Source organism: Pseudorasbora parva, chromosome 1 (assembly GCF_024679245.1).
Source record: "Pseudorasbora parva isolate DD20220531a chromosome 1, ASM2467924v1, whole genome shotgun sequence".
Lineage (NCBI taxonomy): Eukaryota > Metazoa > Chordata > Actinopteri > Cypriniformes > Gobionidae > Pseudorasbora > Pseudorasbora parva.
The window spans coordinates 52,233,257-52,254,618 of NC_090172.1; the positions used below are offsets into that span (position 1 = coordinate 52,233,257).

Sequence of the window (21,362 nt, forward strand, 5' to 3'; positions counted from 1 at the left end):
TTTCCCTAATCTGTATGATTGCAAATGAAAGGGCTTAAGCAAATGTAAACATGTACATTTACAATAATATTTATTTAATGAATTGTTACATGCACACAGCCACACACAAAAAAATATCCTCCTCCAGTGACCTTGTCAAATTTGTATGTTTGTCTAGAGTTAGTATGCTTCCTAAAGACAGCATTTTCGGGCATTATAGTTTAGCAAATCATTTTGGAGGCCCTAATTTGAGGTCTGCGAAAGCTGTCAAAAACATAAAATTGGAAAGTATTGTTCACATTTATTTCATGTAAAAATGTAGGCTGCTGTACCACCTGACCACTGATAAAGGTGCAGTGTGTAATATGTATGATGATCTATTGACAGAAATGCAATTATATATATATGTTTTCCAGTGGTGTATAAAGACCTTACATAATGAACCTTTTTAATTTGTGTTACCTTAGAATGAGCCATTTTTTTCTACATACACTACAATCCCCTACAGTGAACGACAACATCTTTGTCCTGTGTCGGCCACCGTAGCTTCTCTGTGCTTCCAAAAGGGAGGGTGAGCGTTGAGTGGTTGCAATTTGCTTCCTCACCACTAGATGCAGCTCAAAGACAGTGAGTGCACCTTAAAAGGGTTATGCTAAGTTTAGACTTTTCGGGTCACTGCTCTTTTCATGCTGCATAACTATTTGGGGCGGCATTCAGTCACTGCTGTGTTCACACTGCATGATGGCTCAGCGAAATGAGGTTTCACACTGCATTACTTTACAATAGGAAGAATCAACGACAACTCTCTCCCTGGTGCGCAAACTATGTTTCAGAACCAAACACAAGCGAGAAGCGACAAGTAAACAACGCAAGATCATGTGTGCGTCATACTGGAATTGTTATTAAAAATGAAAAACTGCAGAAACTTTGGGATCCAAATTGTCTGTGTGCTGATTTGCTGCGAAAACGAGAAAAAGAAAAAAGATTATGGAGGAGGAAATGGACGGGGAGATGCGGGGAGCAAGGATTGTGTTCTGTGCAGCTGTTGCGGATGATCAAGCAAATGTTTGTGCATTGTTCCTGTTTGATAGAATTGTAAATATATCTATTAAAGGGGTGGTTGCATGCAATTTCACTTTTTTAACTTTAGTTAGTGTGTAATGTTACTGCTCGAGCATAAACAGTGTCTGCAAAGTTACAGCGCTGAAAGTTCAATACAAACTGAGATATTGTCTTTTAAAGTTATGGCAGTTTATTGCCTACAAAAATGGCCGGTTTGGACTACAGCGAGCTTCTTCCTGGGTTGGTGACATCATAAACCCTTGCTAGTCACCGCAGATCCCGTAATGGTAAGGGGCGTGGAGTTTCCAGGCAACCTGTGCTTGGCACTTCAGCCAATAAAAATACAGGAAACTACATTTGGCCATCTAACCAATCTAAGACCATTATGTTTTTTGGAGGGGGAAGGGCTTCATAGAAGCAGGAAGCAAACGAGCCGTTCAAAGGACAGCGGAGACAGCACTGTAAAAAAAAGGCAAATTTTGAACTTTTGAAAGTTATTTCAACTTAAATTATGTTAAACTGACTTTAAAAATGAGTTCCATCTTGTATAACTAATAAAAACAAGTTTAACATTGCTTAACTTATTTTGATGAGTCAAAACAATGTAAAAACATATGTTGTCATAACTTATTGAACATATCATTTTTTACAGTGAGGTAAAGAGACAGCGGTGTGGAATGAAGGTAAAATATTATAAATAAATAAAAAATAAGTATTAAGACATGTTATACTGTGCCCCGTAAACACAACCAAGAAAAAAACCCACAGAACCACCCCTTTAAACTCCTCCCTGGACTTCCCGCTGCCCTGTTTCTTGCCCACTCATTGGCTCTAGATCGTCAACGATGTAATTTTCAGTCCAAACACATTTCACACAGCAGGATTATGAATTGCCAACAGGTCCAGATAGCATGCATGCCAAATATCTCATGGGTGTCGGCGACTCATCTGCGATTCTCTTTGGCCACGTCTTTGATAAATAATACTCCGTGATTGTCACTCACATGCACCAGCACCTATTTGCCTATGATTTCGGGCATTTGTCTGCGATTTCGCAAAACCTGTCGCCGAGTCAACATCGGGGCTAAAATCGGGTAGTGTGAACTCGGCATAAGTTCAACCAAAACTTTGGTCATTAATTAATCGTCCTTATGTCGTTCCAAACCTGTAGGACCCTGGTTCTAGCCTAGAAATCTAGACACACCCTAGCGACAGCACAGGTCTAATCTGATCTGCCGCGAGTATCATCTAGCAACACTCAGTAAACTTCTGAGCTGTAAAAACCAAACTCTGGTCAGGTCAATCACATCGTGTATAGAGGCGGTGGGCGGGGCTTAACATAATGACGGCAGAGTTGCGCTTGCGTGCTACTAGTAAACAAGCTTGGGAACGGCGGTCTTTTGAATCAGCGTTGACCGCGATTCTGGAAGACTTGGAGTTAAGCTTTTCTCTGAGAAAAGAACAAAGAACGGCACTGAAGTCATTCTTAACAAGGGAAGATGTGTTCGGAGTTTTGTCGACTGGATACAGCGAATGTTTAGTCAGCTAGCTCCGCTTTACGTTGCTCTGGTTGATTGTAGCGCTGTCCAATTGCATGCAGAGGGAGTTTAAAAGACAACCGTTTATCCCGCCCCTCGGATTGAGCCCTGCCAATGGTGAGTTCCCAGACCAAACATCTTGATGTGGGTCTGGCTTGTCAGGCTACACTTGTTCATCTTCAGAACACTAGATATTTTGATGAAATCTATGGGAATCCATTTGTTTTCTGACCCCCCTGACAAAAATCTTACATATTGTGCCTTTCATTTCAGGAGTGAACTACACTGATCTAATGTATACATTAAACTGACAAAACATAATGCTGTCATTATTTATCACATTGTTAATTTTAAATATTACGAATAGCTCAAAAAATAATTTAGTGTTGTGTTTAAAACATCTTTAAAATTGTTTGTGGCGCCAATTGGTGCGCGAGATGAATCGAAATAGTTCAATACAACTTTAAAAGTTTGTCCACCTCAAAAAATATCGTTTTATACTTCGCACACTACGTCTGTCAAAACATTTTTGTAAGAGAGCAAGAGCCCAGAGATCGAATTCTTGGCGTTCCAAGGCTATCTAGATAAGCAGCTCGCTGTGTTGTGAGACGCGGCCGTGGTGTCTCTTGGCAGCGGCAGAGGCTTTTGGGGACTTACCGGAAACCAAACTTTTTTTTTCATGCCTCAAACTTGTAACTGCTGAAGTCGAAAGAGGAAAAGAGCAGCTGAGTCCCGTTACATTTCACCCTCATACACAGTTCCTTGTTTTTCATCGTCATGTTGGATGTGAGAAAGTTGAGACGAAGAGAGATCAACAGTTTTAACCCGAGATAAAGTCCTGCGTCGAGCGTTTTCTTTTGCGCATAACAGGATCTTTGTTTTTATATCATGGAAGATGTGAGTATTTCATATAGCTTTCTTTTTTCGATGTGCATATGGTGTTTTACAATTGAAACTTAAAAATACATGACAAACTTTATTTAAAATAAACAATCTTTGTCTCAACTTTTTAACACTCATTATTAGCGACGTGAAGTAGGCTAAAACTCACTTGGACTTATAGGGCTGATACTGTTATTCTCTCTCGGAAACTAAGTGTTAAAATGGAGGGTTGCATCACTTGTTTATTTGAAGCGTCTTTGTGCAGTGGAGAAAAACTAATTGTATAATTATCTAACAGAATCAGTGTCAGTTAAGAAGTATTAATATTCTGTTCATCAGATCGAGGTGATGTAGCTTTAGATCGGTACCAGGAAGTGAAGTACTTTAGCAGCATCCAACGCCCCTCTTAAGTCAAAGCTGATAGATAGATAGATAGATAGATAGATAGATAGATAGATAGATAGATAGATAGATAGATAGATAGATAGATAGATAGAGACAGACAGACAGACAGACAGACAGACAGACAGACAGACAGACATATAGATAGACAGACAGACAGATAACAAAAACATGTCAATTCTATCTATCATCTATCTATCTATCTATCTATCTATCTATCTATCTATCTATCTATCTATCTATCTATCTATCTATCTATCTATCTATCTATCTATCTATCTATCTATCTATCTATCTATCTATCTATCTATCTATCTATCTATCTATATTGTCTGTCTATGTGCCTGTGTATTTATATATCATTTGTCTATCTATCTATCTATCTATCTATCTATCTATCTATCTATCTATCTATCTATCTATCTATCTATCTATCTATCTATCTATCTATCTATCTATCTGTCTGTCTGTCTGTCTGTCTGTCTGTCTGTCTGTCTGTCTGTCTATCTATCTATCTGCAATATGCGATATCTTGTTAAATAATGCAATATTCGAAATGCGATACGATATTGCAATTAGTGTGTAAAATCTATTTCAATTATATTTTAAAAAAATATTTAAAAACTGAGAATGAATCCATTTGTGTTTCACATTCTTTCTGGGAAAAGAAAGCATCGTTACAACTTCTGAAAGTGACCAGCTGTGTTTTAGCCAACATTTGTGTCACACATTGTTCACGTTTTGGTGCGTGTGTCAAACAGCACGGGACTGCAAGTTTTGTTTTTCGCAGATTATTGTGTTTAATAGCTCTTTTTAACGTCAAGCAAGTCACATAAGTAACCAGTAATATACCCGGTCTATTCTCTGCCCAATGTGTGACCTAAAATGTACACTTTTCACAATGTTGAAGTAGCCTATTAAAATCATTCAGATATTGCGAGCCATTGCGATATGCATATTGCGATATTTAAATTTGCAATATTTCGATTATTTCGATATATTACACAGCCCTACTATCTATCTATCTATCTATCTATCTATCCATCCATTCATCCATCCATCCATCCATCCATCCATCCATCCATCCATCCATCCATCCATCCATCCATCCATCCATCCATCTATCTATCTATCTATCTATCTATCTATCTATCTATCTATCTATCTATCTATCTATCTATCTATCTATCTATCTATCTATTGTCTGTCTGTCTGTCTGTCTGTCTGTCTGTCTATATTTTGTTTCAAACTAAATATAAATGAAACAAAAATGTAGATTTCTGCCAAAAGATCCTTATATGTGAAGCAGTAGTTTCAGGAAATGTTTTCTGAAATGAGGAACATGATGGTCAGTGGTGCTGGAGGACAAAGCTGAACCCACATTGTTAATATGCATTGTACACAGACATAGCTTGCATCCTTATTTGGCTTTGATAAGATGAGACAGCGTTACTTTGACATCAGTATGCCATCTTGGTCATCATTTATTAGAGCAGATGTGTCCTAAGTTGAAATGTGAATCAAGATGAATAGTGACAGATGTTTGTGTCAAGGAATCCATTTGTGTCTTCACGGCAGCCTGAATGGCATTTGTGTAAATCACAGCCAAGTTGATGCCATATTTATCTGAACATAATGACAGTATGGAAAAACATTCCCAACGTAATGTGATGTTAAGATAAAGACCAGCTGTTGTGGTCACAGTACATTTTGGTTGTTGTGCGACTTCATCTGTGGTTTATACTTCAGAAATACTTTTCACTGTTTACTGTTTTCTTTCTATGAAGATCACCCAGTGTTTTCCTCTTAATGAAGCTCTTAATGAGTCTGCCCTCTTCTTTTTCAGCTTGTCATACATTTAAAGCAGCAACAGTAAAAGAGCTCTTGCATATTATTATTATTAGCCATTTAGATTTTCACTATCAGCATAAGGTCTGCATCACTTTGCAGCTTGTTGAACCACCAATATACCATTATACAGAGGGACCAACCACAGCTGCAAAACCAGTTTTATTTTTATGTGCTATTTAGGGGCTGGTAAATATGATAGATGATAAGTAATGATACTGGAAATTCAGCTTTAAATCATAGAAATAAATTGCATTTTTAAATATATTTGTATAAAAACAGTTATTTTAAATTGTAATAATATTTCACAATATTTCTATATTTTATGTATTTTTGATTAAATAAATTAAGCCTTGGTGAGCATAAGAAGAGGCTTCTTTCAAAAACATTAAAACATGTCACCAACTCCAAACTTGTGGTTATATGTATGGTATTTTTTCAGCCATAATAATGTTTGAATACTCAATTCTGCTAATGCATGTATCTAGTTTATTTGCATATATACATATTATTACTATGCATTTCAAACAAAACCCTTTAAATGTTGGTGTGCAAAATGCATCAGATGTTCAGTGAATGAACTGTCTGAAGGTGAGAGCGGTTTGGTATCTTGCTCAAGGACTTGGCTATTTCCTTGCAGGGCTCAAACCTTCAGCCTTTTACATTCTGGACCTGAGTTTGAGCCGCTACGCCACACCATGCACCCTTAAAAAGGAGTAAGATGCAAAAGCAATTGCTCATTTCAATTGATTCCTTCTTAGTTAGGATTGACCTGGTTTCACACGGACAGTTGTCCCTGCTGTACCCTTTTGTTAAGCTATTGGTAAGAACTAGTTTAGCGAGAATACTTTATTCCTGTAAAATCTGTAACGTTGGTTACTATTTCCTCTTTTATACTTCTCTAATTGACATTCGTGTTTTACACTTCCCTGATGGAGATTTATCAAATATGCTACAACGATACTGCAACAGTTGTTTGTGTGGACAGATTTTCATTTGTCCTTAGACAACTATTACTGGTCCATGGAAAGACATATGCTCGCCAAAATTTCAGTTGCTCTAGTCTCGATTGCAATGAGGTCTTGTTGAGAAGAACCGCACAGATGATTCATATTTAGACGCGCGGTGAGTTGACACTGGCCAGGTCAGCGCACAGCATAAGGCTCTGATATTTGACCCAGATGGAGCTCTGTGCATGCATGGCCTTTTGTATGTATATGAAACACATGATTGCTAAGGTGTGCTGCACCATACAATCATCCAAAGCAGTAGTTTATGAATTTTTGCATGGAACTTCTATTCAACTTCTACTTCAATTGTTCATATTCTACAATTGAAACCAGTTTTAAAGCTTTTTCTTTTAGGGACATTTTGAAAGTATCTGAAAATCACGTATGTATTGCTTTTATGTATTTGTCTTATGTGTTCTACTTTTAAAGTGCTACTTTTAAATAATAATAATAACTTTACTTTTATATTTTTATACTATATACTGCGTGTTGTTTTTTTTTGTCATCATGACTTGCAAACTGCCTTGAGAATCCACCTTTAAAGAAGCTTTATAAAAGTATTTAATTATTAATTACTTATATTATATAAATCGGGGAGGCCAGAAATGTTCAAGATTAGCAGAGTATGAAAAACGCACAACAAATGACCAAGTTCAAAACAGCAAACAATAACAACCCGTGAAAAAATTCAACTCAAAATTTCCACTTAAGTTCTGTTGCTTCTTTAATTCAAATAATCAAATTGACTGTGCAAGTAATTTCAACTTAAATTAAAACGGACTTTAAAAGTCAAGTTTAATCTTGTACAACTTATAAAACAAAAAAGTTGAATTTGCTTATATTTTTTAGTAAAAATAAATGTTGCCATATGTTGACTTATTGATAATTTCATTTTTTTACATTGCATGACAAACACAATAAAATGCCTCTTCATATTTTCTGTCTAGTTTTCTGTATATTTGCATATTGATTAGTGTTTCGAATTTTTAGAAGTCAGAAGAGCCCAAACCTAAGGCTCTATGATATTCTGTTTCCTTGATAGGGCTGGCTAATTTTGTCAGCCCCCGTTTTATCATGTTTCACATTGGCACAAATGTGTGGGAAAAGTTACACTGCAAAATAAACTGGGTGTTAATGATCTGAACAAACCCCCGTATGAGCAATACTGATGCTAGCCTCAGCAGACACCACTAATGAAACTTCTCGTGTTCTTAAATTATCTCATCTAGTACTGCGAGTTCCTGTTTGACTGAAGTGTGGTTAACGAACGTCTTGGCTTATTTTGTGCTTTATTGTGCACTTTAAAACACTGTATGCTCTGTCTCGCTCTGTTTTCAAATACCCTCCGCTTTGTAGGTCCAAATTGGCTCCACTCTTTTTCACAATATAGATTTTTCCGTCCCACCCAAAGACTCTCTCTCTCTCCAGCGAGCGGGTTGTGATGGGATGTACCGTGCGCTCTGCTCCAATTTACACACAAACAGAATGAGAGAAACAAAGAGGCGCCCTCACACTCCATCCTCCTCCCTCAGCACAGACACTGTGAGGGCATGAGTGACCTGTTGACCCTGTTGGTTTCCGGGACAGGGCAGTGTGAGAAAGTCGTCCCCCTCTCCCATGGCACTGTGCTGCTCCTATTATTCTCCACCTGTACCTTCTATAGCACACGCTGCTCTTTCCAAAGGCCCAGTGAAAGTGGAAAAACAGCTCAAAAGAAACATCCTGAGGAATTTCCTCACAATGAAAATTCATGGGAATTCCAAATACAGCTGCAGTATGGTGTATTTGACTTCTTAATTTAAAAATATATGCAAAACTATTCAAAAGGCGTACAACTATATTTGCCTGTATCTTTTTGCTCTTATAATCAACAAGATTTTGCTTGATAAACTAACAGTGTTGGGAAGGTTACTTTGGAAATGTAATAGGTTACAGATTACAAGTTACCCTATTTAAAATGTAATAAGTAAAGTAGCTAATATCAATGACTTTATTAAAGTAATGTAACTGATTACATTTGATTACTTATCTATTTATCAGCCCTGGAGCACATTTCTATCTCTCGCCATTGTGGCAACTCTCAGACAGGTTGTAGACGAAAGCTTTTTTTAGCGGCAATGTGGATTAATGTAATTGGCAGAGATAGTGCATTGGAAATTCAAACAAGAACCAATCAAAAGCATCAGATTAGCATCACTTCACTAAACGGCCTTTAAATGGCAGGAGGCATTATGCACATCAAAAACAGGCAAACAACAAATGAATATTATTCAACATATATAGCTTTTTACAGAAAATTATTACTCATATTTTCACAGTAACTTTAACTGATTACAGTTACATTTAAACTATATAATCTAGTTACATGTAACTCACTACTCAACACTGTAAACTAAGAATGGCTTGCTTCCCACAAATGAAAAGTTGTCTATTCTAAAGGATGTTGTCTTGTCAACAAGACAACGCTCCTGTCCAAATTGTAAGGACAAACAAGAACTGGCTTGAGAAAAAGATCACCAGGCTCATTGGCCTGGTCCAGAATTGAACCCTATAGTGAATATTTGGTCTCACATTGAAATCAAACGAACTGGGAGACATTTTTCTACTACTCATGAACTGTTTGAAGCCATTAAGATCAATGAGTCTTCATTTAGTTTTTAATCTAATATTTTCTCCCAGATGTATTTCAATTAACACATTTTTTTAATAGTTTTTAGATAATGATATTGGGACACCTGATTGGAACATCCAAAAAAAATTTTTTTAATTTAAATATTTAAATCGATGCATCATATCGTTAGACATAAGATTCATGTATCTATCGCATTGTTACACCCCTAATGCTGAATTATATAATCAGATAAGATCCTCTGAAGTAACAAGAAGGCTGTGAAAAAATGAAAAACAGCAGATGTGGAAATAAGGCGTCATCTTTTATTAAGTCTGAAAAGGTGTTGAAGGTCACATGAAACCCAGACCGGCCAAAAATGATAATCAAGCTGCTACATACTTTGTCCTCCCATTTCAGGAATGCTCTCACTGGACTCAGATCTCAGTGCACGCCAAGTCAAACTGAAATGTTGGTTCACTAAGTAATGCTGATTCCTCTTTCCTTTTGAAAACAGGGTGTGAAAGAGGAGCCAGCCAAGCCCAAAGAGGTGAGGAGCACTGGAAAGGCCGGTTGGTTGAAGAAGTCTTCAGGGAAGTTTTTGAGCAGCTATAAGGACCGGTACATTCAGCTGGACCGAACAGTCATTGAGGTCTATGAGAATGAGGTAAGTCTGCTAAATCATGTTGAAATCTAGACTATGACGTCAACATAAAAACAACCCTGTTGTACTTCCATAATGTGATGTATTTCAGAGTAAAATGTGACACTGCACAAGAAAAAAGCCCGGGACTTCTTTCAGAAAGGATTGGATTGTAAAGTTTCCATTTCTTTTGCTAAAACTTTTTTTATTTGTAGCTTTTTGGGTGTTGGTTATCATTAAACACAACACTGGCTAACAATAGCCTCCTGTGTCACCGGAAATGGGAAATGGAAATTGATTTTGTCCCCATAAGAATAATATGCTCTCATTTTCTAGAAAGCTAGTTTTTGTTTTGGTATGGGTCATTACTGATTTCCATTCCAAATGCAAAGCAGGACGAATTTAGATTCATAATTAGCCATCTATGCTTTATCAAGTCATTTAAATAGATTTATTTTCTCTGCCAAGTTTTTGAGTTGATTTTGGTGAAAGAAATAGTTTCACAGAAAAAAGATCAACCACAACTGTGTACTAAGACATCTACCTTCACATGAAGAATGAATCAATAACACCCCTTAAAAAAAGCAAAATTACTAATTGAATCACTTAAATGTCTTTTTTTTCTTTCTCTTAGACTGAATTTTATAGCGCATTATTCTTGCGGGACAAACCATTTTTAATACTCTTCACCTTTTATCAATAAGGAATTTTATTTATGACTATTTATAACTAATTATGTTAAATTTATTTTTATTTTTTTTTAGTCATTTTAGTGCTAAAACTTAATTTAGTTGTCAAGGCAACACAGTTATTTTCATTTCATTATTATAAATATTTGTAACTATATTAGCTCTTTTTTAAATGAATTTTTTTTTTTTTAATTGTTTCATTTTTAGTTAAAGGTGATGTAAAAGTAATGCAGGGGTGACAAAAACATGAAAAGTCTGTCATTTACCCACCACCATCTTTTTAAATCGAGTGACTCTCCTTCATATGTATAACACTCAAGTTATTTTTAGCAGATTGCCTAGGCTTCTTTTTTTCATGCAGTGAAAGCAAATGATGACCACAGTGGTCAGATTTTTGGATCTGTTTCTAACTCTCTCACACACACACAAAATAGAGTCATGATTATTTTTAGTCTTTATGCAGTGTAAAAATTGCTAACAGTTTTTCTCTGGAAGAAAGTCAGTCATACAGGTTTGAAGCGCCATGAGGGTCAGTAAATCTCTCCACCAAACAGTGTGTGGTGGGCGTTCTGGTGCAATATGGCTGCCTTCACTGCACATTGGTGGTGATTGAGCCATCCTCTGATGGCTACTTCAAGCAGGATAATGCACCATGTCACAAATAATTTCAAATTGGTTTCTTGAACATGAAAATGAGTTGACTGTACTAAAATGGCCCCCACATTCACCAGATCTCAACCCAATAGAGCATCTTTGGGATGTGGTGGAACGGGAGCATCGTGCCCTGGATGTGCATCCCACAAATCTCCATCAACTGAAAGATGCTATCCAATCAATATGGGCCAACATTTTCTAAAGAATGCTTTCGGCACCTTGTTGAATCAATGCCACGTACAATTAAAGGGTTACTTCACCGCTTTTTTATATTAAACTATGTTATTCCCTTAACTAAGACGAGTTGTTACATACCTCTCTCATCTCAGTGCGTGCTCTTAATCACTCTTAAGCACGGTGACATTCTGATAGCATTTAGCTTAGCCCACTAAGCCCAGTTCATTCACTATGGAACCAAAGAGAGATCAAGTTAGAAGTACCAAACACCTCCATCTTTTCCCTATTTAAATACAGTTACACGAGTAGTTGAACGATCAAGTATGGTGACAAAATAAAACGTGGTACTTCTCTAATCGGATTAAAAAGGAGAACTATAATGTATGGTGGATTAGCACTTCTGAGAGTACTTCGGCTCGGTGCAGTAAAAAGTCCTGGCCGAAACATCTTCCCTCACACCTCCCCCTCACTCTCTCATTTCTGTCAATAGGGAGATGTGAGGGAAGATGTTTCGGCCGGGACTTTTTACTGCGCCGAGCCGAAGTACTCTCAGAAGTGCTATTCCGCCATACATTATAGTTCTCCTTTTTAATCCGATTAGAAACGCGCCACGTTTTATTTTGTCACCATACTTGATCGTTCAACTTCTCGTGTAACTGTATTTAAATAGGGGAAACGTGGAGGTGTTTGGTACTTCTAACTTGATCTCTGTTTGGTTCCATAGTGAATGAACTGGGCTTAGGGAGCTAAGCTAAATGCTATCAGATCGTCACCACGCGTCAGAGAGATTAAGTGCACGCACTGAGACGAGAGAGGTATGTATCAACTCGTTTTAGTTAAGGGAATAACATAGTTTAATATGAAAAGGCAATGAAGTATCCCTTTAAGGCAGTTCTGAAGGCGAAAGGGGGTCGTATAGCATTAACATTTTCCCAAAATCAAACTTAAATTAAGTTTTTTTTGCATTGGAGGCAGTCATTCCATTGTTTCATCAACTTACAGATTATAAAGTTGACTGTAGCTATGTGGGTGCTAAGTGTTTTTCTTCTTCTGTCTGGCCAGAATCTCATGTTAATAAAGAGTGGTTCACACAGGCTATTTAAGACTTTATTGGCTATGACTCAACTTCTCAAAGATATAAAACATTAGCCATTATATATATAGAGAGTTTTTTTCAGTAAAGAAAATTCTTATTCAACTTATTCAAAGAACCAGTTCTTGCATTGCAAACGAGCAGAGACGGTCCAAATTGTGTGCAGCATTTCATTCACAATACAGGTGACCGACAGTTTGAGGACCCAATAGAGTTACGAGGTTTAGTCACACAGATGTAAAGGGTGACCAATAGTAATGATTTATGAACAAAAAAATAATTATTTTTTAAATCCTCCTCATTGTAATTGGACCCCCTGGATGTCCAAGAATGCCAATGCATAAATCCGACCCTGCAAATAAAAACACTTTTCCTCTCGTGCAGGAATTAACCACATGCTTGGAGAAACTGGACTTGGACAACTACGTAACTTGTCACGAGTTAAAGAGTCCTTTCAAGAAGAAACACAGACTGGTACTAATACGAAGCCCCAAGAGCGGTAACAAGGTAATAATTAACATTTCAGCACAGTACCATGTCAAATACATCAGTCTACCATTCCTTTTGTATGTGATATAAAGACTTGCTCACATTAGGATGACAATGCAATACACAGTCGTCGATGGCTGGCTTGCAGTCGTGACGTCAGTAGTTCAATATGGCATGCACTAGAGGCACAATAGGTCATTGTACTGAGTCTAATGTAACAGACACATATCTGAACGGACACATGACCACTGATGAGCCAGTTACTCATGCCTCATGCTTGAGTGTCACTTCACTGGTTTCAAAGTTACTGTAAATAACGGCGGAAATTATATGTGAAATGTTCAAAATAGCTGAGCGGAGCTTGTCCCTGTGCTTGGTGTCAAATATTGCAACACTTTTATAAAATGTAAGATAAAAAATGATAAACATCCTGTGGTACAGGACTTCACCCAGGGTTATCTTGTTCCATGCTTCAGATTTTACCTTGGGTGGGTTAGCAATTTGTACAGTATGTTTTTTGGCACTGTACTTTACGATTAGCACCACAAAAGTTTCATGGCTCAAGTTTCCACAAATTTCTAACTCTTTGTTTAAAGTCTTTTTAACTCCGGTTTAAAGAAAGTTACCCAGTCATCTTGTGAAAAGCTAGTCCTTTAACAGAGCATCATTTCCTGTCAAAGTTTTTATGTATTCAAAAGGCAGAGGTAAGATTTCCTGTATAACCTTGCAAATACTTGTGGTATATCAAAACAGCCGCAAACCATCTTTTTTCACTTTCTAGTGAAAAGTGGATTTTCCTTCATAGGCTGTATACAGATGAGATGTGAGATGGATTTGATGAAATCTCAATCTTTAAATGTGTGCTATAATAAAGTTTGTTGAAAAGTAATCTCCGTGTTCATGTTAGGTTTTGAAACTTTACTTTAACCATTTTCAAAAAAGTTATGATTTAATATCTCAAAATGGCAAATGAAATATGTAATGTAATTTTTCTTACACTTTAAATAACATTGATATTATTCATATCATTTTAAAGTATTTATTAATATTTGGAATTAGCATTTATTTACATATTTTTAATTTTAGTAATTTTGTGCTTTTTGTTATTTTAAAAAAAAAATTGTGTTTATCTTTATTTTTTATTTGTTTCAATCATTTTAGTACTTGTATTATTAATTAATTAATGTATTTATTTATTTTTCAGTTAGTTGAGAATGTTTCTATTTTTACATTTAAAGTTTTGACTTAATACTGTATTTATATTTTATTCTGCTTTGTTTAGTAAAACTTTTCTAAATATGTACATAATTGTAAATATAGTAAATAATGTAAATAATTATTTTACAATGTATTCCAGATGATTTTACCAATTTATAATTTAAAGTTAAGTCCCACAGAAATGCATTTTAATTCTGAAATTGTATGATTTGCATTATTAATCTATTTTTTTAATCAATTAATAGACGCGTGAAAAAGAATGTCACGTAATTTACCCAGATATAATTTTAAGGGCATTTAATGTTTTAAAAAATGCTTAAGCATTCAGAGACTTTTTGTTTTGACAGAAAAATAGGATTGTTTTTAATTAGATTAGATTAGATTTCCCTTTATGCTTTATAGACTGCTGGATTGTGTTTCTGTGTGTCAGACTGTTGTTTCCTGGCACATTATGGTAAATGATGACTTCATCCTAAAGGGAGTGAAAGGCACATGATATGTCATAACGTTTGGACACACATTATGTGTCCTACTGGTCTATGAGCTCATATCTGTTACAAAAAGATTGAATCTGTTTTGTAAATATTGGTATAATTCTTTAGCATATTCTGTATAGTCAGTGTTTACTATACGTCAATCCGTGTGCACTGAATCCAGGGAGCCTTGGAGGTGCGGAGAGGACTTCAGAAATGCGGAAGATACCTAACAGGCGAAATATGCTTTATTACTAACAGATGATGAGAGTGAAGCGTTGGCGAACTGCAAAGAGCTCAGCAGATGTCAAGAGACTTCTCTAGAAGAGAAAATGTGTGTGTGTGTGTGCGCGTGTGTTTAAAGAACAGCCAGACCAGCATGTCACTTTTTCCTCTCCTGAATACTGTGACCAGCCAGCTGAATGAGTCAGACACCACAGCCTAGTGTTTTATTTTATAATTAAACCTCACATACTGTAGTTCTTGAAAAGAGTTTAAAGATTTGAGAGATTCCAAACCCTCCTGTTACACTTTTTTATGAATATTTTAGGCACACCCTACTCTAAGAACATAAAACTTTTCATTTGTATTTTTTCTTAAGGGTGAAGTGCACTTCGGAGGCTCATGCTGAGCCTGGCAAAATACAGGATGCTATACACACTTCATATAAAGCTAACACAGCTCAACAATGAGACGTTAAAACAAACATCCTACGGACAAATCACTTTGTATTTTCCTGTTTCATTTTTCCAGTATTTAGGGATGTTCATTTTGAAACAGAAACTGAATATTTGATAAAAACCTTTATAAAGTACTGAATGTATTTGTTAAAATGTGATCTGCGGGTAGACATTGAATCCAGCTAGGGGTATTTTAGAAAGTAAAATAGGAATACCATGTGCAAATGAAGCTTTTCAATGTTCCATTCATGTGCGTGCATATACTACTTTTTATGACTTAAAGTGGTGGTAAAACACATTCTTTCGAAGGCTTGATTGTGTTTGTGTGGTGCACTGTAACGTGTTCATGCTTTGTTTTTTAAAATTTGCATTATTTTTCATATAATTTACCTTTATTGTACACTACTCTGTTCCTCCTTGTAAAAACGGTCTGATGGTTTCCTGGTTCTATGAAGCCAGTCCCCTCAAAAATACGCAATGGGCTCAGATTGGTTAGCTGGCCCAGTGTGTTGCGATTTGCTAACCGCCTAGTGCACGTTTTTCGGAAAACCCTTACCTTTACCGGTAGTCTGTAAAGACTGCGGATCTAGTGATCGCTACTGAATGGCGGACAACCTTAAGTATGAATGAGCTTTAAGTATGGTATGGATTAAAAAACTGCAAGTATGGATTTAAAAAACTGGTTTGCAGAGCCAAACAGCGTTGTCATTTGTTTACTTCCTTGCTACAACGTACACTTAACAATACAAACTATTACAGGAAAACAAAGACGAAAAATAAATCATACTTACAGGGTTGTGGTCTGTTTTTAAAGTTGGAACTGCTCCATTTTTCAGAACAAGTCATTGTGCAAATCCTGCATTGAATTTTGTCCTGATTGAATTTGCATTGAAGATTTATATGCAGCACAAAGAGCGAGATTTGGGTAATAATTATGAAGGACCGAGTTTTAAATTTTAACCATTGATTCCTAACTCCCCTGTCCCTATGAAGGCTGAAAAAAGTGCAGCCCCCTGCAATCGGGATGAAAATAACAGCGTTTCATCACCATTGTGGCAACAATACTCCAGCCTACTAATTCTTCTCCACAGCAATAAAAAAAATGGCCTCGCCCCCATAATTTAATATTCTCGGAGGAGACATATTATGTAAATATTGGGGCTGGTGATGTCAGCAACCCTAGAGGAAAGTCTGTAGTCCCTACCGGCCGTTTGCTGTAGTCCTTAGAAATATATATTTGTAAAAGCAAATATCTCACTTTGCTTTAAACTTTTAAACTAGCTAAAGTTACAAAAGTGAAATTGTGTTTTACCACCCCTTTAATGTAAATTTGTTGTTCATTTTAGGTCCAAGATGTCAAACTTCAGGCACAAACTCCTGAGGAGAAAGAAGCCTGGATCAAGGCACTCAGTGAAGGGATCAATAAGGCAAAGAACAAAATTTTTGATGAGGTACTGTTCATTGTTCAGCCGTTGAATTTTACTGTGATATTTGAAGACATTTCTGTATGAATAAAACTATACCATGCCAAAAAAACAAAAACAAAAAACAGAAATGTACTAATCCTTACATTGTGTTGCATGAATGGCCATAATTACAATTACTTATATCAAGCTAGCTACTTATTTTTTATGTTTTATATCTCAGGTAAAAGTTGATGAAAGCTGCTCATTAGAACATGTTACACGGACCCGACCTAAGGGGAACCGTGGAAGAAGACCACCAACAAGGATACACATGAAGGAGGTATGATATAATTGTTTCCCTGTTGGAGAATAATTAGGGATGCATAAATATTTACATAATTTGCATAATTTGACTATTTTTAAAAATACTGATAATTAAAATAAATGCTTTTGATAAATTAATAAATGCATTTTAAGTTAATTTGGGCATCACAACATCATAATGCAATATAAGGTAATAAATGAAATGAGCATGCACAATTAAATATGCGATATTGAAATTTGTTTAATGTGTTTGAAGAAATCTCTTATTTTCACCAAGGCTACATTTATTTGAACAATGAACATATATTAGAAATATTATAACTGTATTTTTCAAATATATTATTTTCTATTGTGTTATATATTAAAATGCATTTTCCCCTGAGATTCAAAGCTGAATTTTCACATTATTACTCATTATTACTCGTTATTTTCAATGTTGAAATCAGTTGCTGTTTCATTTTTTTTTTTTTTTGGAAACTGATTCTGTGGTGACTAGAAAGTTCAAAAGAATAGCATTTACTTGAAATCTTAATCTATATGAATGCATTATAAATGTCTTTACTGTAATTTTTTTATTCACCTTAATGCATCCTTGCCAAATAAGTGTTCATTTATTTTATTTTTAAACATACTGATCCCAAAATTTTGAATGGTAGTGTATGTTTATCCCTGAGAACCATAATAAATATAAATATACTATTCTGTCTGTTCTTACAGGCTGCAAATGTCTCAAGTGATGGAATTTTGAGACTGGACCTTGATGGTGACGTTGCCATGCAGAATGGAACTCATTGCTTGAATACAGAAGGGGATAAACAAACTGAAACTTCTAAGCCAACTGTGACAATGAACAGTATTGCAGAGGAGGACATCAGTGAAGAATCCACACCCCAGAAGAAAGTTATAAAACCTCCCATGCCACCATCAAAAGACGGCAAACCCAGTGAAATCCATAAAGAGGATGAGCCCGAAAATGAGGAAGCTGCACCACAAAAGACGATTCTTACGCCACCAATGCCTCCATCAAAAGAATTGAAGCCTTGCATATCTGTTGATGGAGCTGCTGTTGAGGAGAATATCTCAGACAGTAAAGGGGAGGTTAAAGCAGATGACTCTTCTGAACAAACCCCTTCCACCAAGAGTGTCCAACCCCCTACTCCTCCATCCAAAATTTTAAAACCCAACCAACCGGTAACACCAGCCACAGTCACAACAGAAGGAAAAAATCCTCAAGAGAAAAATGAGGAGGTTAATGGTGAAGGTACCAAAGTGGATGGAGCTTCAAATGAGAAGGAAGGCCAGAACGAGTCAGAGGAGGTAGAAACCTTTGCTGTATCCAAAAAGGTATTGAAACCCCAAGTAGTGATGTGGGATTCGCCATCAAAAGACCCTAGTGTTGAACAAGAAGTGAAAAAATCAAAGAAAGCCTCAGATACCACTGGAGAAGTGGCAACCTCAGTAGAACCTCACCAACTTAGTCTTACTCCACTTTCGACCCCTGAATCTGTAAAAAAGAGTCCTGGTCCCCCTGCTCCACCCAAAAAGAAGCCGTTGAAGACACCTGGCAAAAAGGAAGACCCATTAGTCCTTACGGACACTGCCATTTTATCTTCGGAAAAGGTCTTGGAGCATGACATCAAATTGATGATTACAGAACCCAAAACTGAGCCTGTTGGTGATGTGTCAATCGAAGATTTGGAAGAGAAGTCTTTAGACAGTGGTCAACACTCAGGGGAAGAGTCTGAGTCTGGTGACCAAGTTACGCCATCCTCTGCAAAGCTCAAAGGAAGCTCCCAGGTACTAGATTTAGAGATCAGCGAGGATGATCTAGAACCATCCGACAGCAAAGCCGAGAGTTTGAAGGAGCCATCGTTAAAAACCCCGTCCACCACCCCAGAGACCTCAGCTCTCAAAGCAAATCCAACCCCAAGCCATTGTGCCAACAAGTCCATCTACCCCACTGTGCCTCTCAAGCATTCTTCCAAGGCTCGCTCCGCATCCTTAGGAGACCTCCTTGTGGAGAACGCAGAGAAGGTGGAAAGCAAGGGAAAAGAGGAACAAATTAAACGGCATCAAAGTGACATGAAGGACTTGCAAAGTAAAGTGTCTCTAGAGATAGAAGCTACAGGAGAGCTGCTGAATTCTATCGCAACTGGACAGAGTGGAGAGGCAGAAATGAAGGTGGAAGCGAGACCAGAGATCTTGCTCACTGCTGCAATGGAGAAGCTCAGGCAAGCTGATGAGTTCTTACGGGAAGCCAGAAGTCTTAAAGATCGTAACAAAATCAACAGATTAAGTTGGTAATGGTAAGTGTTGGTGGAAAGAACCTATAGGGATGATCTATGCTGAAAATGTATTCAAATGATCAAATGTAATTATTCCCCCGCCCATTTTCAAATCGCCATGCTACTATTTAAACCTTGCATGGCTAAGATGCCTTACAGTTTTGTTAATGTAGCTACAAAGCCACTAGATGATGATACTGCAGGCCTGTGTATTGTTGCTAAGCTGACAAACAATTTTCTCTCCAAAATAAGTAAAAATTCTGAGCTAAATTTGTACATTTTATTTGATGGAGAAACAGTCAGTTAGCTCACCTGCTGTAATGTCAAGTTTGTTTTTAGCTTGCTTCAGTCTCACTTTTTTTTATTCTATAAATTCCTAATGATTTTGGACTTTGCTCTGTAGATTTGAAGATTTGTTGTACACAAAATGTGTGACTTCTGTGTCAGATGACAAACCCCCATAAATGACGTGCACATAACCATTATTAGGAAGCTAGCTTTTTACGCTAACATGTTTGTTGAAAGGTTTATGTTGTATTTGGAACTTTGCACTGTAACTCCTGTGTTAAAAAGGAGTTTAAAATTATGCGTGTAGTGACAGGCATTAAGGACCAGATTTACTAAAAGGGGGAAAATAGTGTGAGAGCGAGCGTTATTCCAAAAAAGCGCAGATGGGAGTGGAAAGTTCGCCGCATGATCTATTGACGTAGCTGTATCATTTCCATAATGGCTAATGCAATCTATGTGCAAATTAACATCTGGATATGCATACAAATGCAAATAGAATAAGATCAGCCGCAAAAATAACTCTGTCTGTGCCTTTTCAGCACTAATTTATCACTGCGTGTCTTTAGTAAATCCTGACAGTAGTTTTTTAATGGCAAAAGAGAGTTTACATTGGCGCAAGCTGTTAGTAAATCTGGTCCCAAGTTAGTTAAAAAATATATGTAAATCAATAAGGAGAGATACTGAAGTGCTTTTTAAAGTTGTACTTGTATGTACTGTTCACAAGCCCTAATTTCCCACTTACTATAAGCTATTGCAGCCATTTTGCTAACTAAAATGAATTCGACCACCCGTCCCTTTAACAACACGGCCTCTCTCCAAAACTCCGCCCTTTAAAGCCTTCTCAGCCAACCCGAATGTGCACAGGGAGATTTTTTTTGTCTGGCTATTTCTCTTATTGGCTGCTCCCCTGACAAATATTTTATTTATTTTTTTGCTGTTTACAGAGCCAAGACAAAGAGACAAGTGTGTTTCTTGAGAGACCCATTTCAGAAAGAGAGAAAAAATACAGCACCTTTTAACCTTGTTAATCATAAAATACCTTTATAATAAATAATAGTTAATCACAGTATAAAACAAAATATATAGCATATGAAAAGGTCCTGGTCCATGTCTGTTGTGGAAAGTGCAGGCCAGAGTTTACAGTTTTGTGTTAACATGAAGAATATTCAGTTCTGACTGATTCAGTGATATTTTAAATGCATCGTAGTAAAAGTAAATAATCACGGCATTGTTAAAGAATAACCATTTTACCATGATCTAAGGACTACCTAATCTAAAGAATATTACATTACTATAAAAAAATGTTCACCAATACAGTAACATTCTAAAGTTTGGTATTGGTACACCAAGACTGCATTTCTTTGATCAAAATAGAGTGAAAACAGTAATATTGTTTAAAAATATTATTCATTATTACTATTATATTATTACAATGTAAAATAACTTTTCTATTTTTTTTCTTGTGATGGATATTATGTGACATTATCAATGTAAAAAAAAAAAAACAGTTGTACAATGTTAAAGTCGTCATAGATTTTATTTTTCAGGATTCGTTGATTAAAAGTTCAGAAGTGCTTTGAAATAGAAATCTTTTGTACCATTATAAATGTCTTT

The 21,362-nt window shown here is 36.5% G+C and overlaps 1 protein-coding gene across 2 annotated transcripts; it reads left to right on the plus strand.

The window, feature by feature from the left end:
* The first annotated feature begins 3,202 nt into the window (after positions 1-3,202).
* Positions 3,203-20,738, plus strand: plekho2 (pleckstrin homology domain containing, family O member 2). Of its 2 annotated transcripts, XM_067445157.1 has the most exons (7): positions 3,203-3,476; positions 9,847-9,996; positions 12,970-13,092; positions 16,792-16,896; positions 17,093-17,191; positions 17,893-19,481; positions 20,693-20,738. In XM_067445157.1, exons 1-6 carry the CDS (start codon positions 3,468-3,470, stop codon positions 19,477-19,479), a joined length of 2,073 nt encoding a protein of 690 aa, XP_067301258.1. In that variant the 5' UTR covers positions 3,203-3,467; the 3' UTR covers positions 19,480-19,481; positions 20,693-20,738. The 2 variants fall into 2 exon arrangements, with proteins under 2 accessions (XP_067301258.1, XP_067301257.1); XM_067445156.1 differs by lacking the exon at positions 20,693-20,738 and having other exon boundaries at positions 3,204-3,476; positions 17,893-20,165.
* Positions 20,739-21,362: the final 624 nt, after the last annotated feature.

What these genes read in the sequence shown, in the direction of transcription:
- plekho2 (XM_067445157.1), top strand. An exon ending in GCCCCAAGAGCGGTAACAAG is followed by an intron (nt 13,093 to 16,791) that starts GTAATAATTAAC and finishes TGTTCATTTTAG; the next exon opens with GTCCAAGATGTCAAACTTCA. An exon ending in CAAGGATACACATGAAGGAG is followed by an intron (nt 17,192 to 17,892) that starts GTATGATATAAT and finishes CTGTTCTTACAG; the next exon opens with GCTGCAAATGTCTCAAGTGA.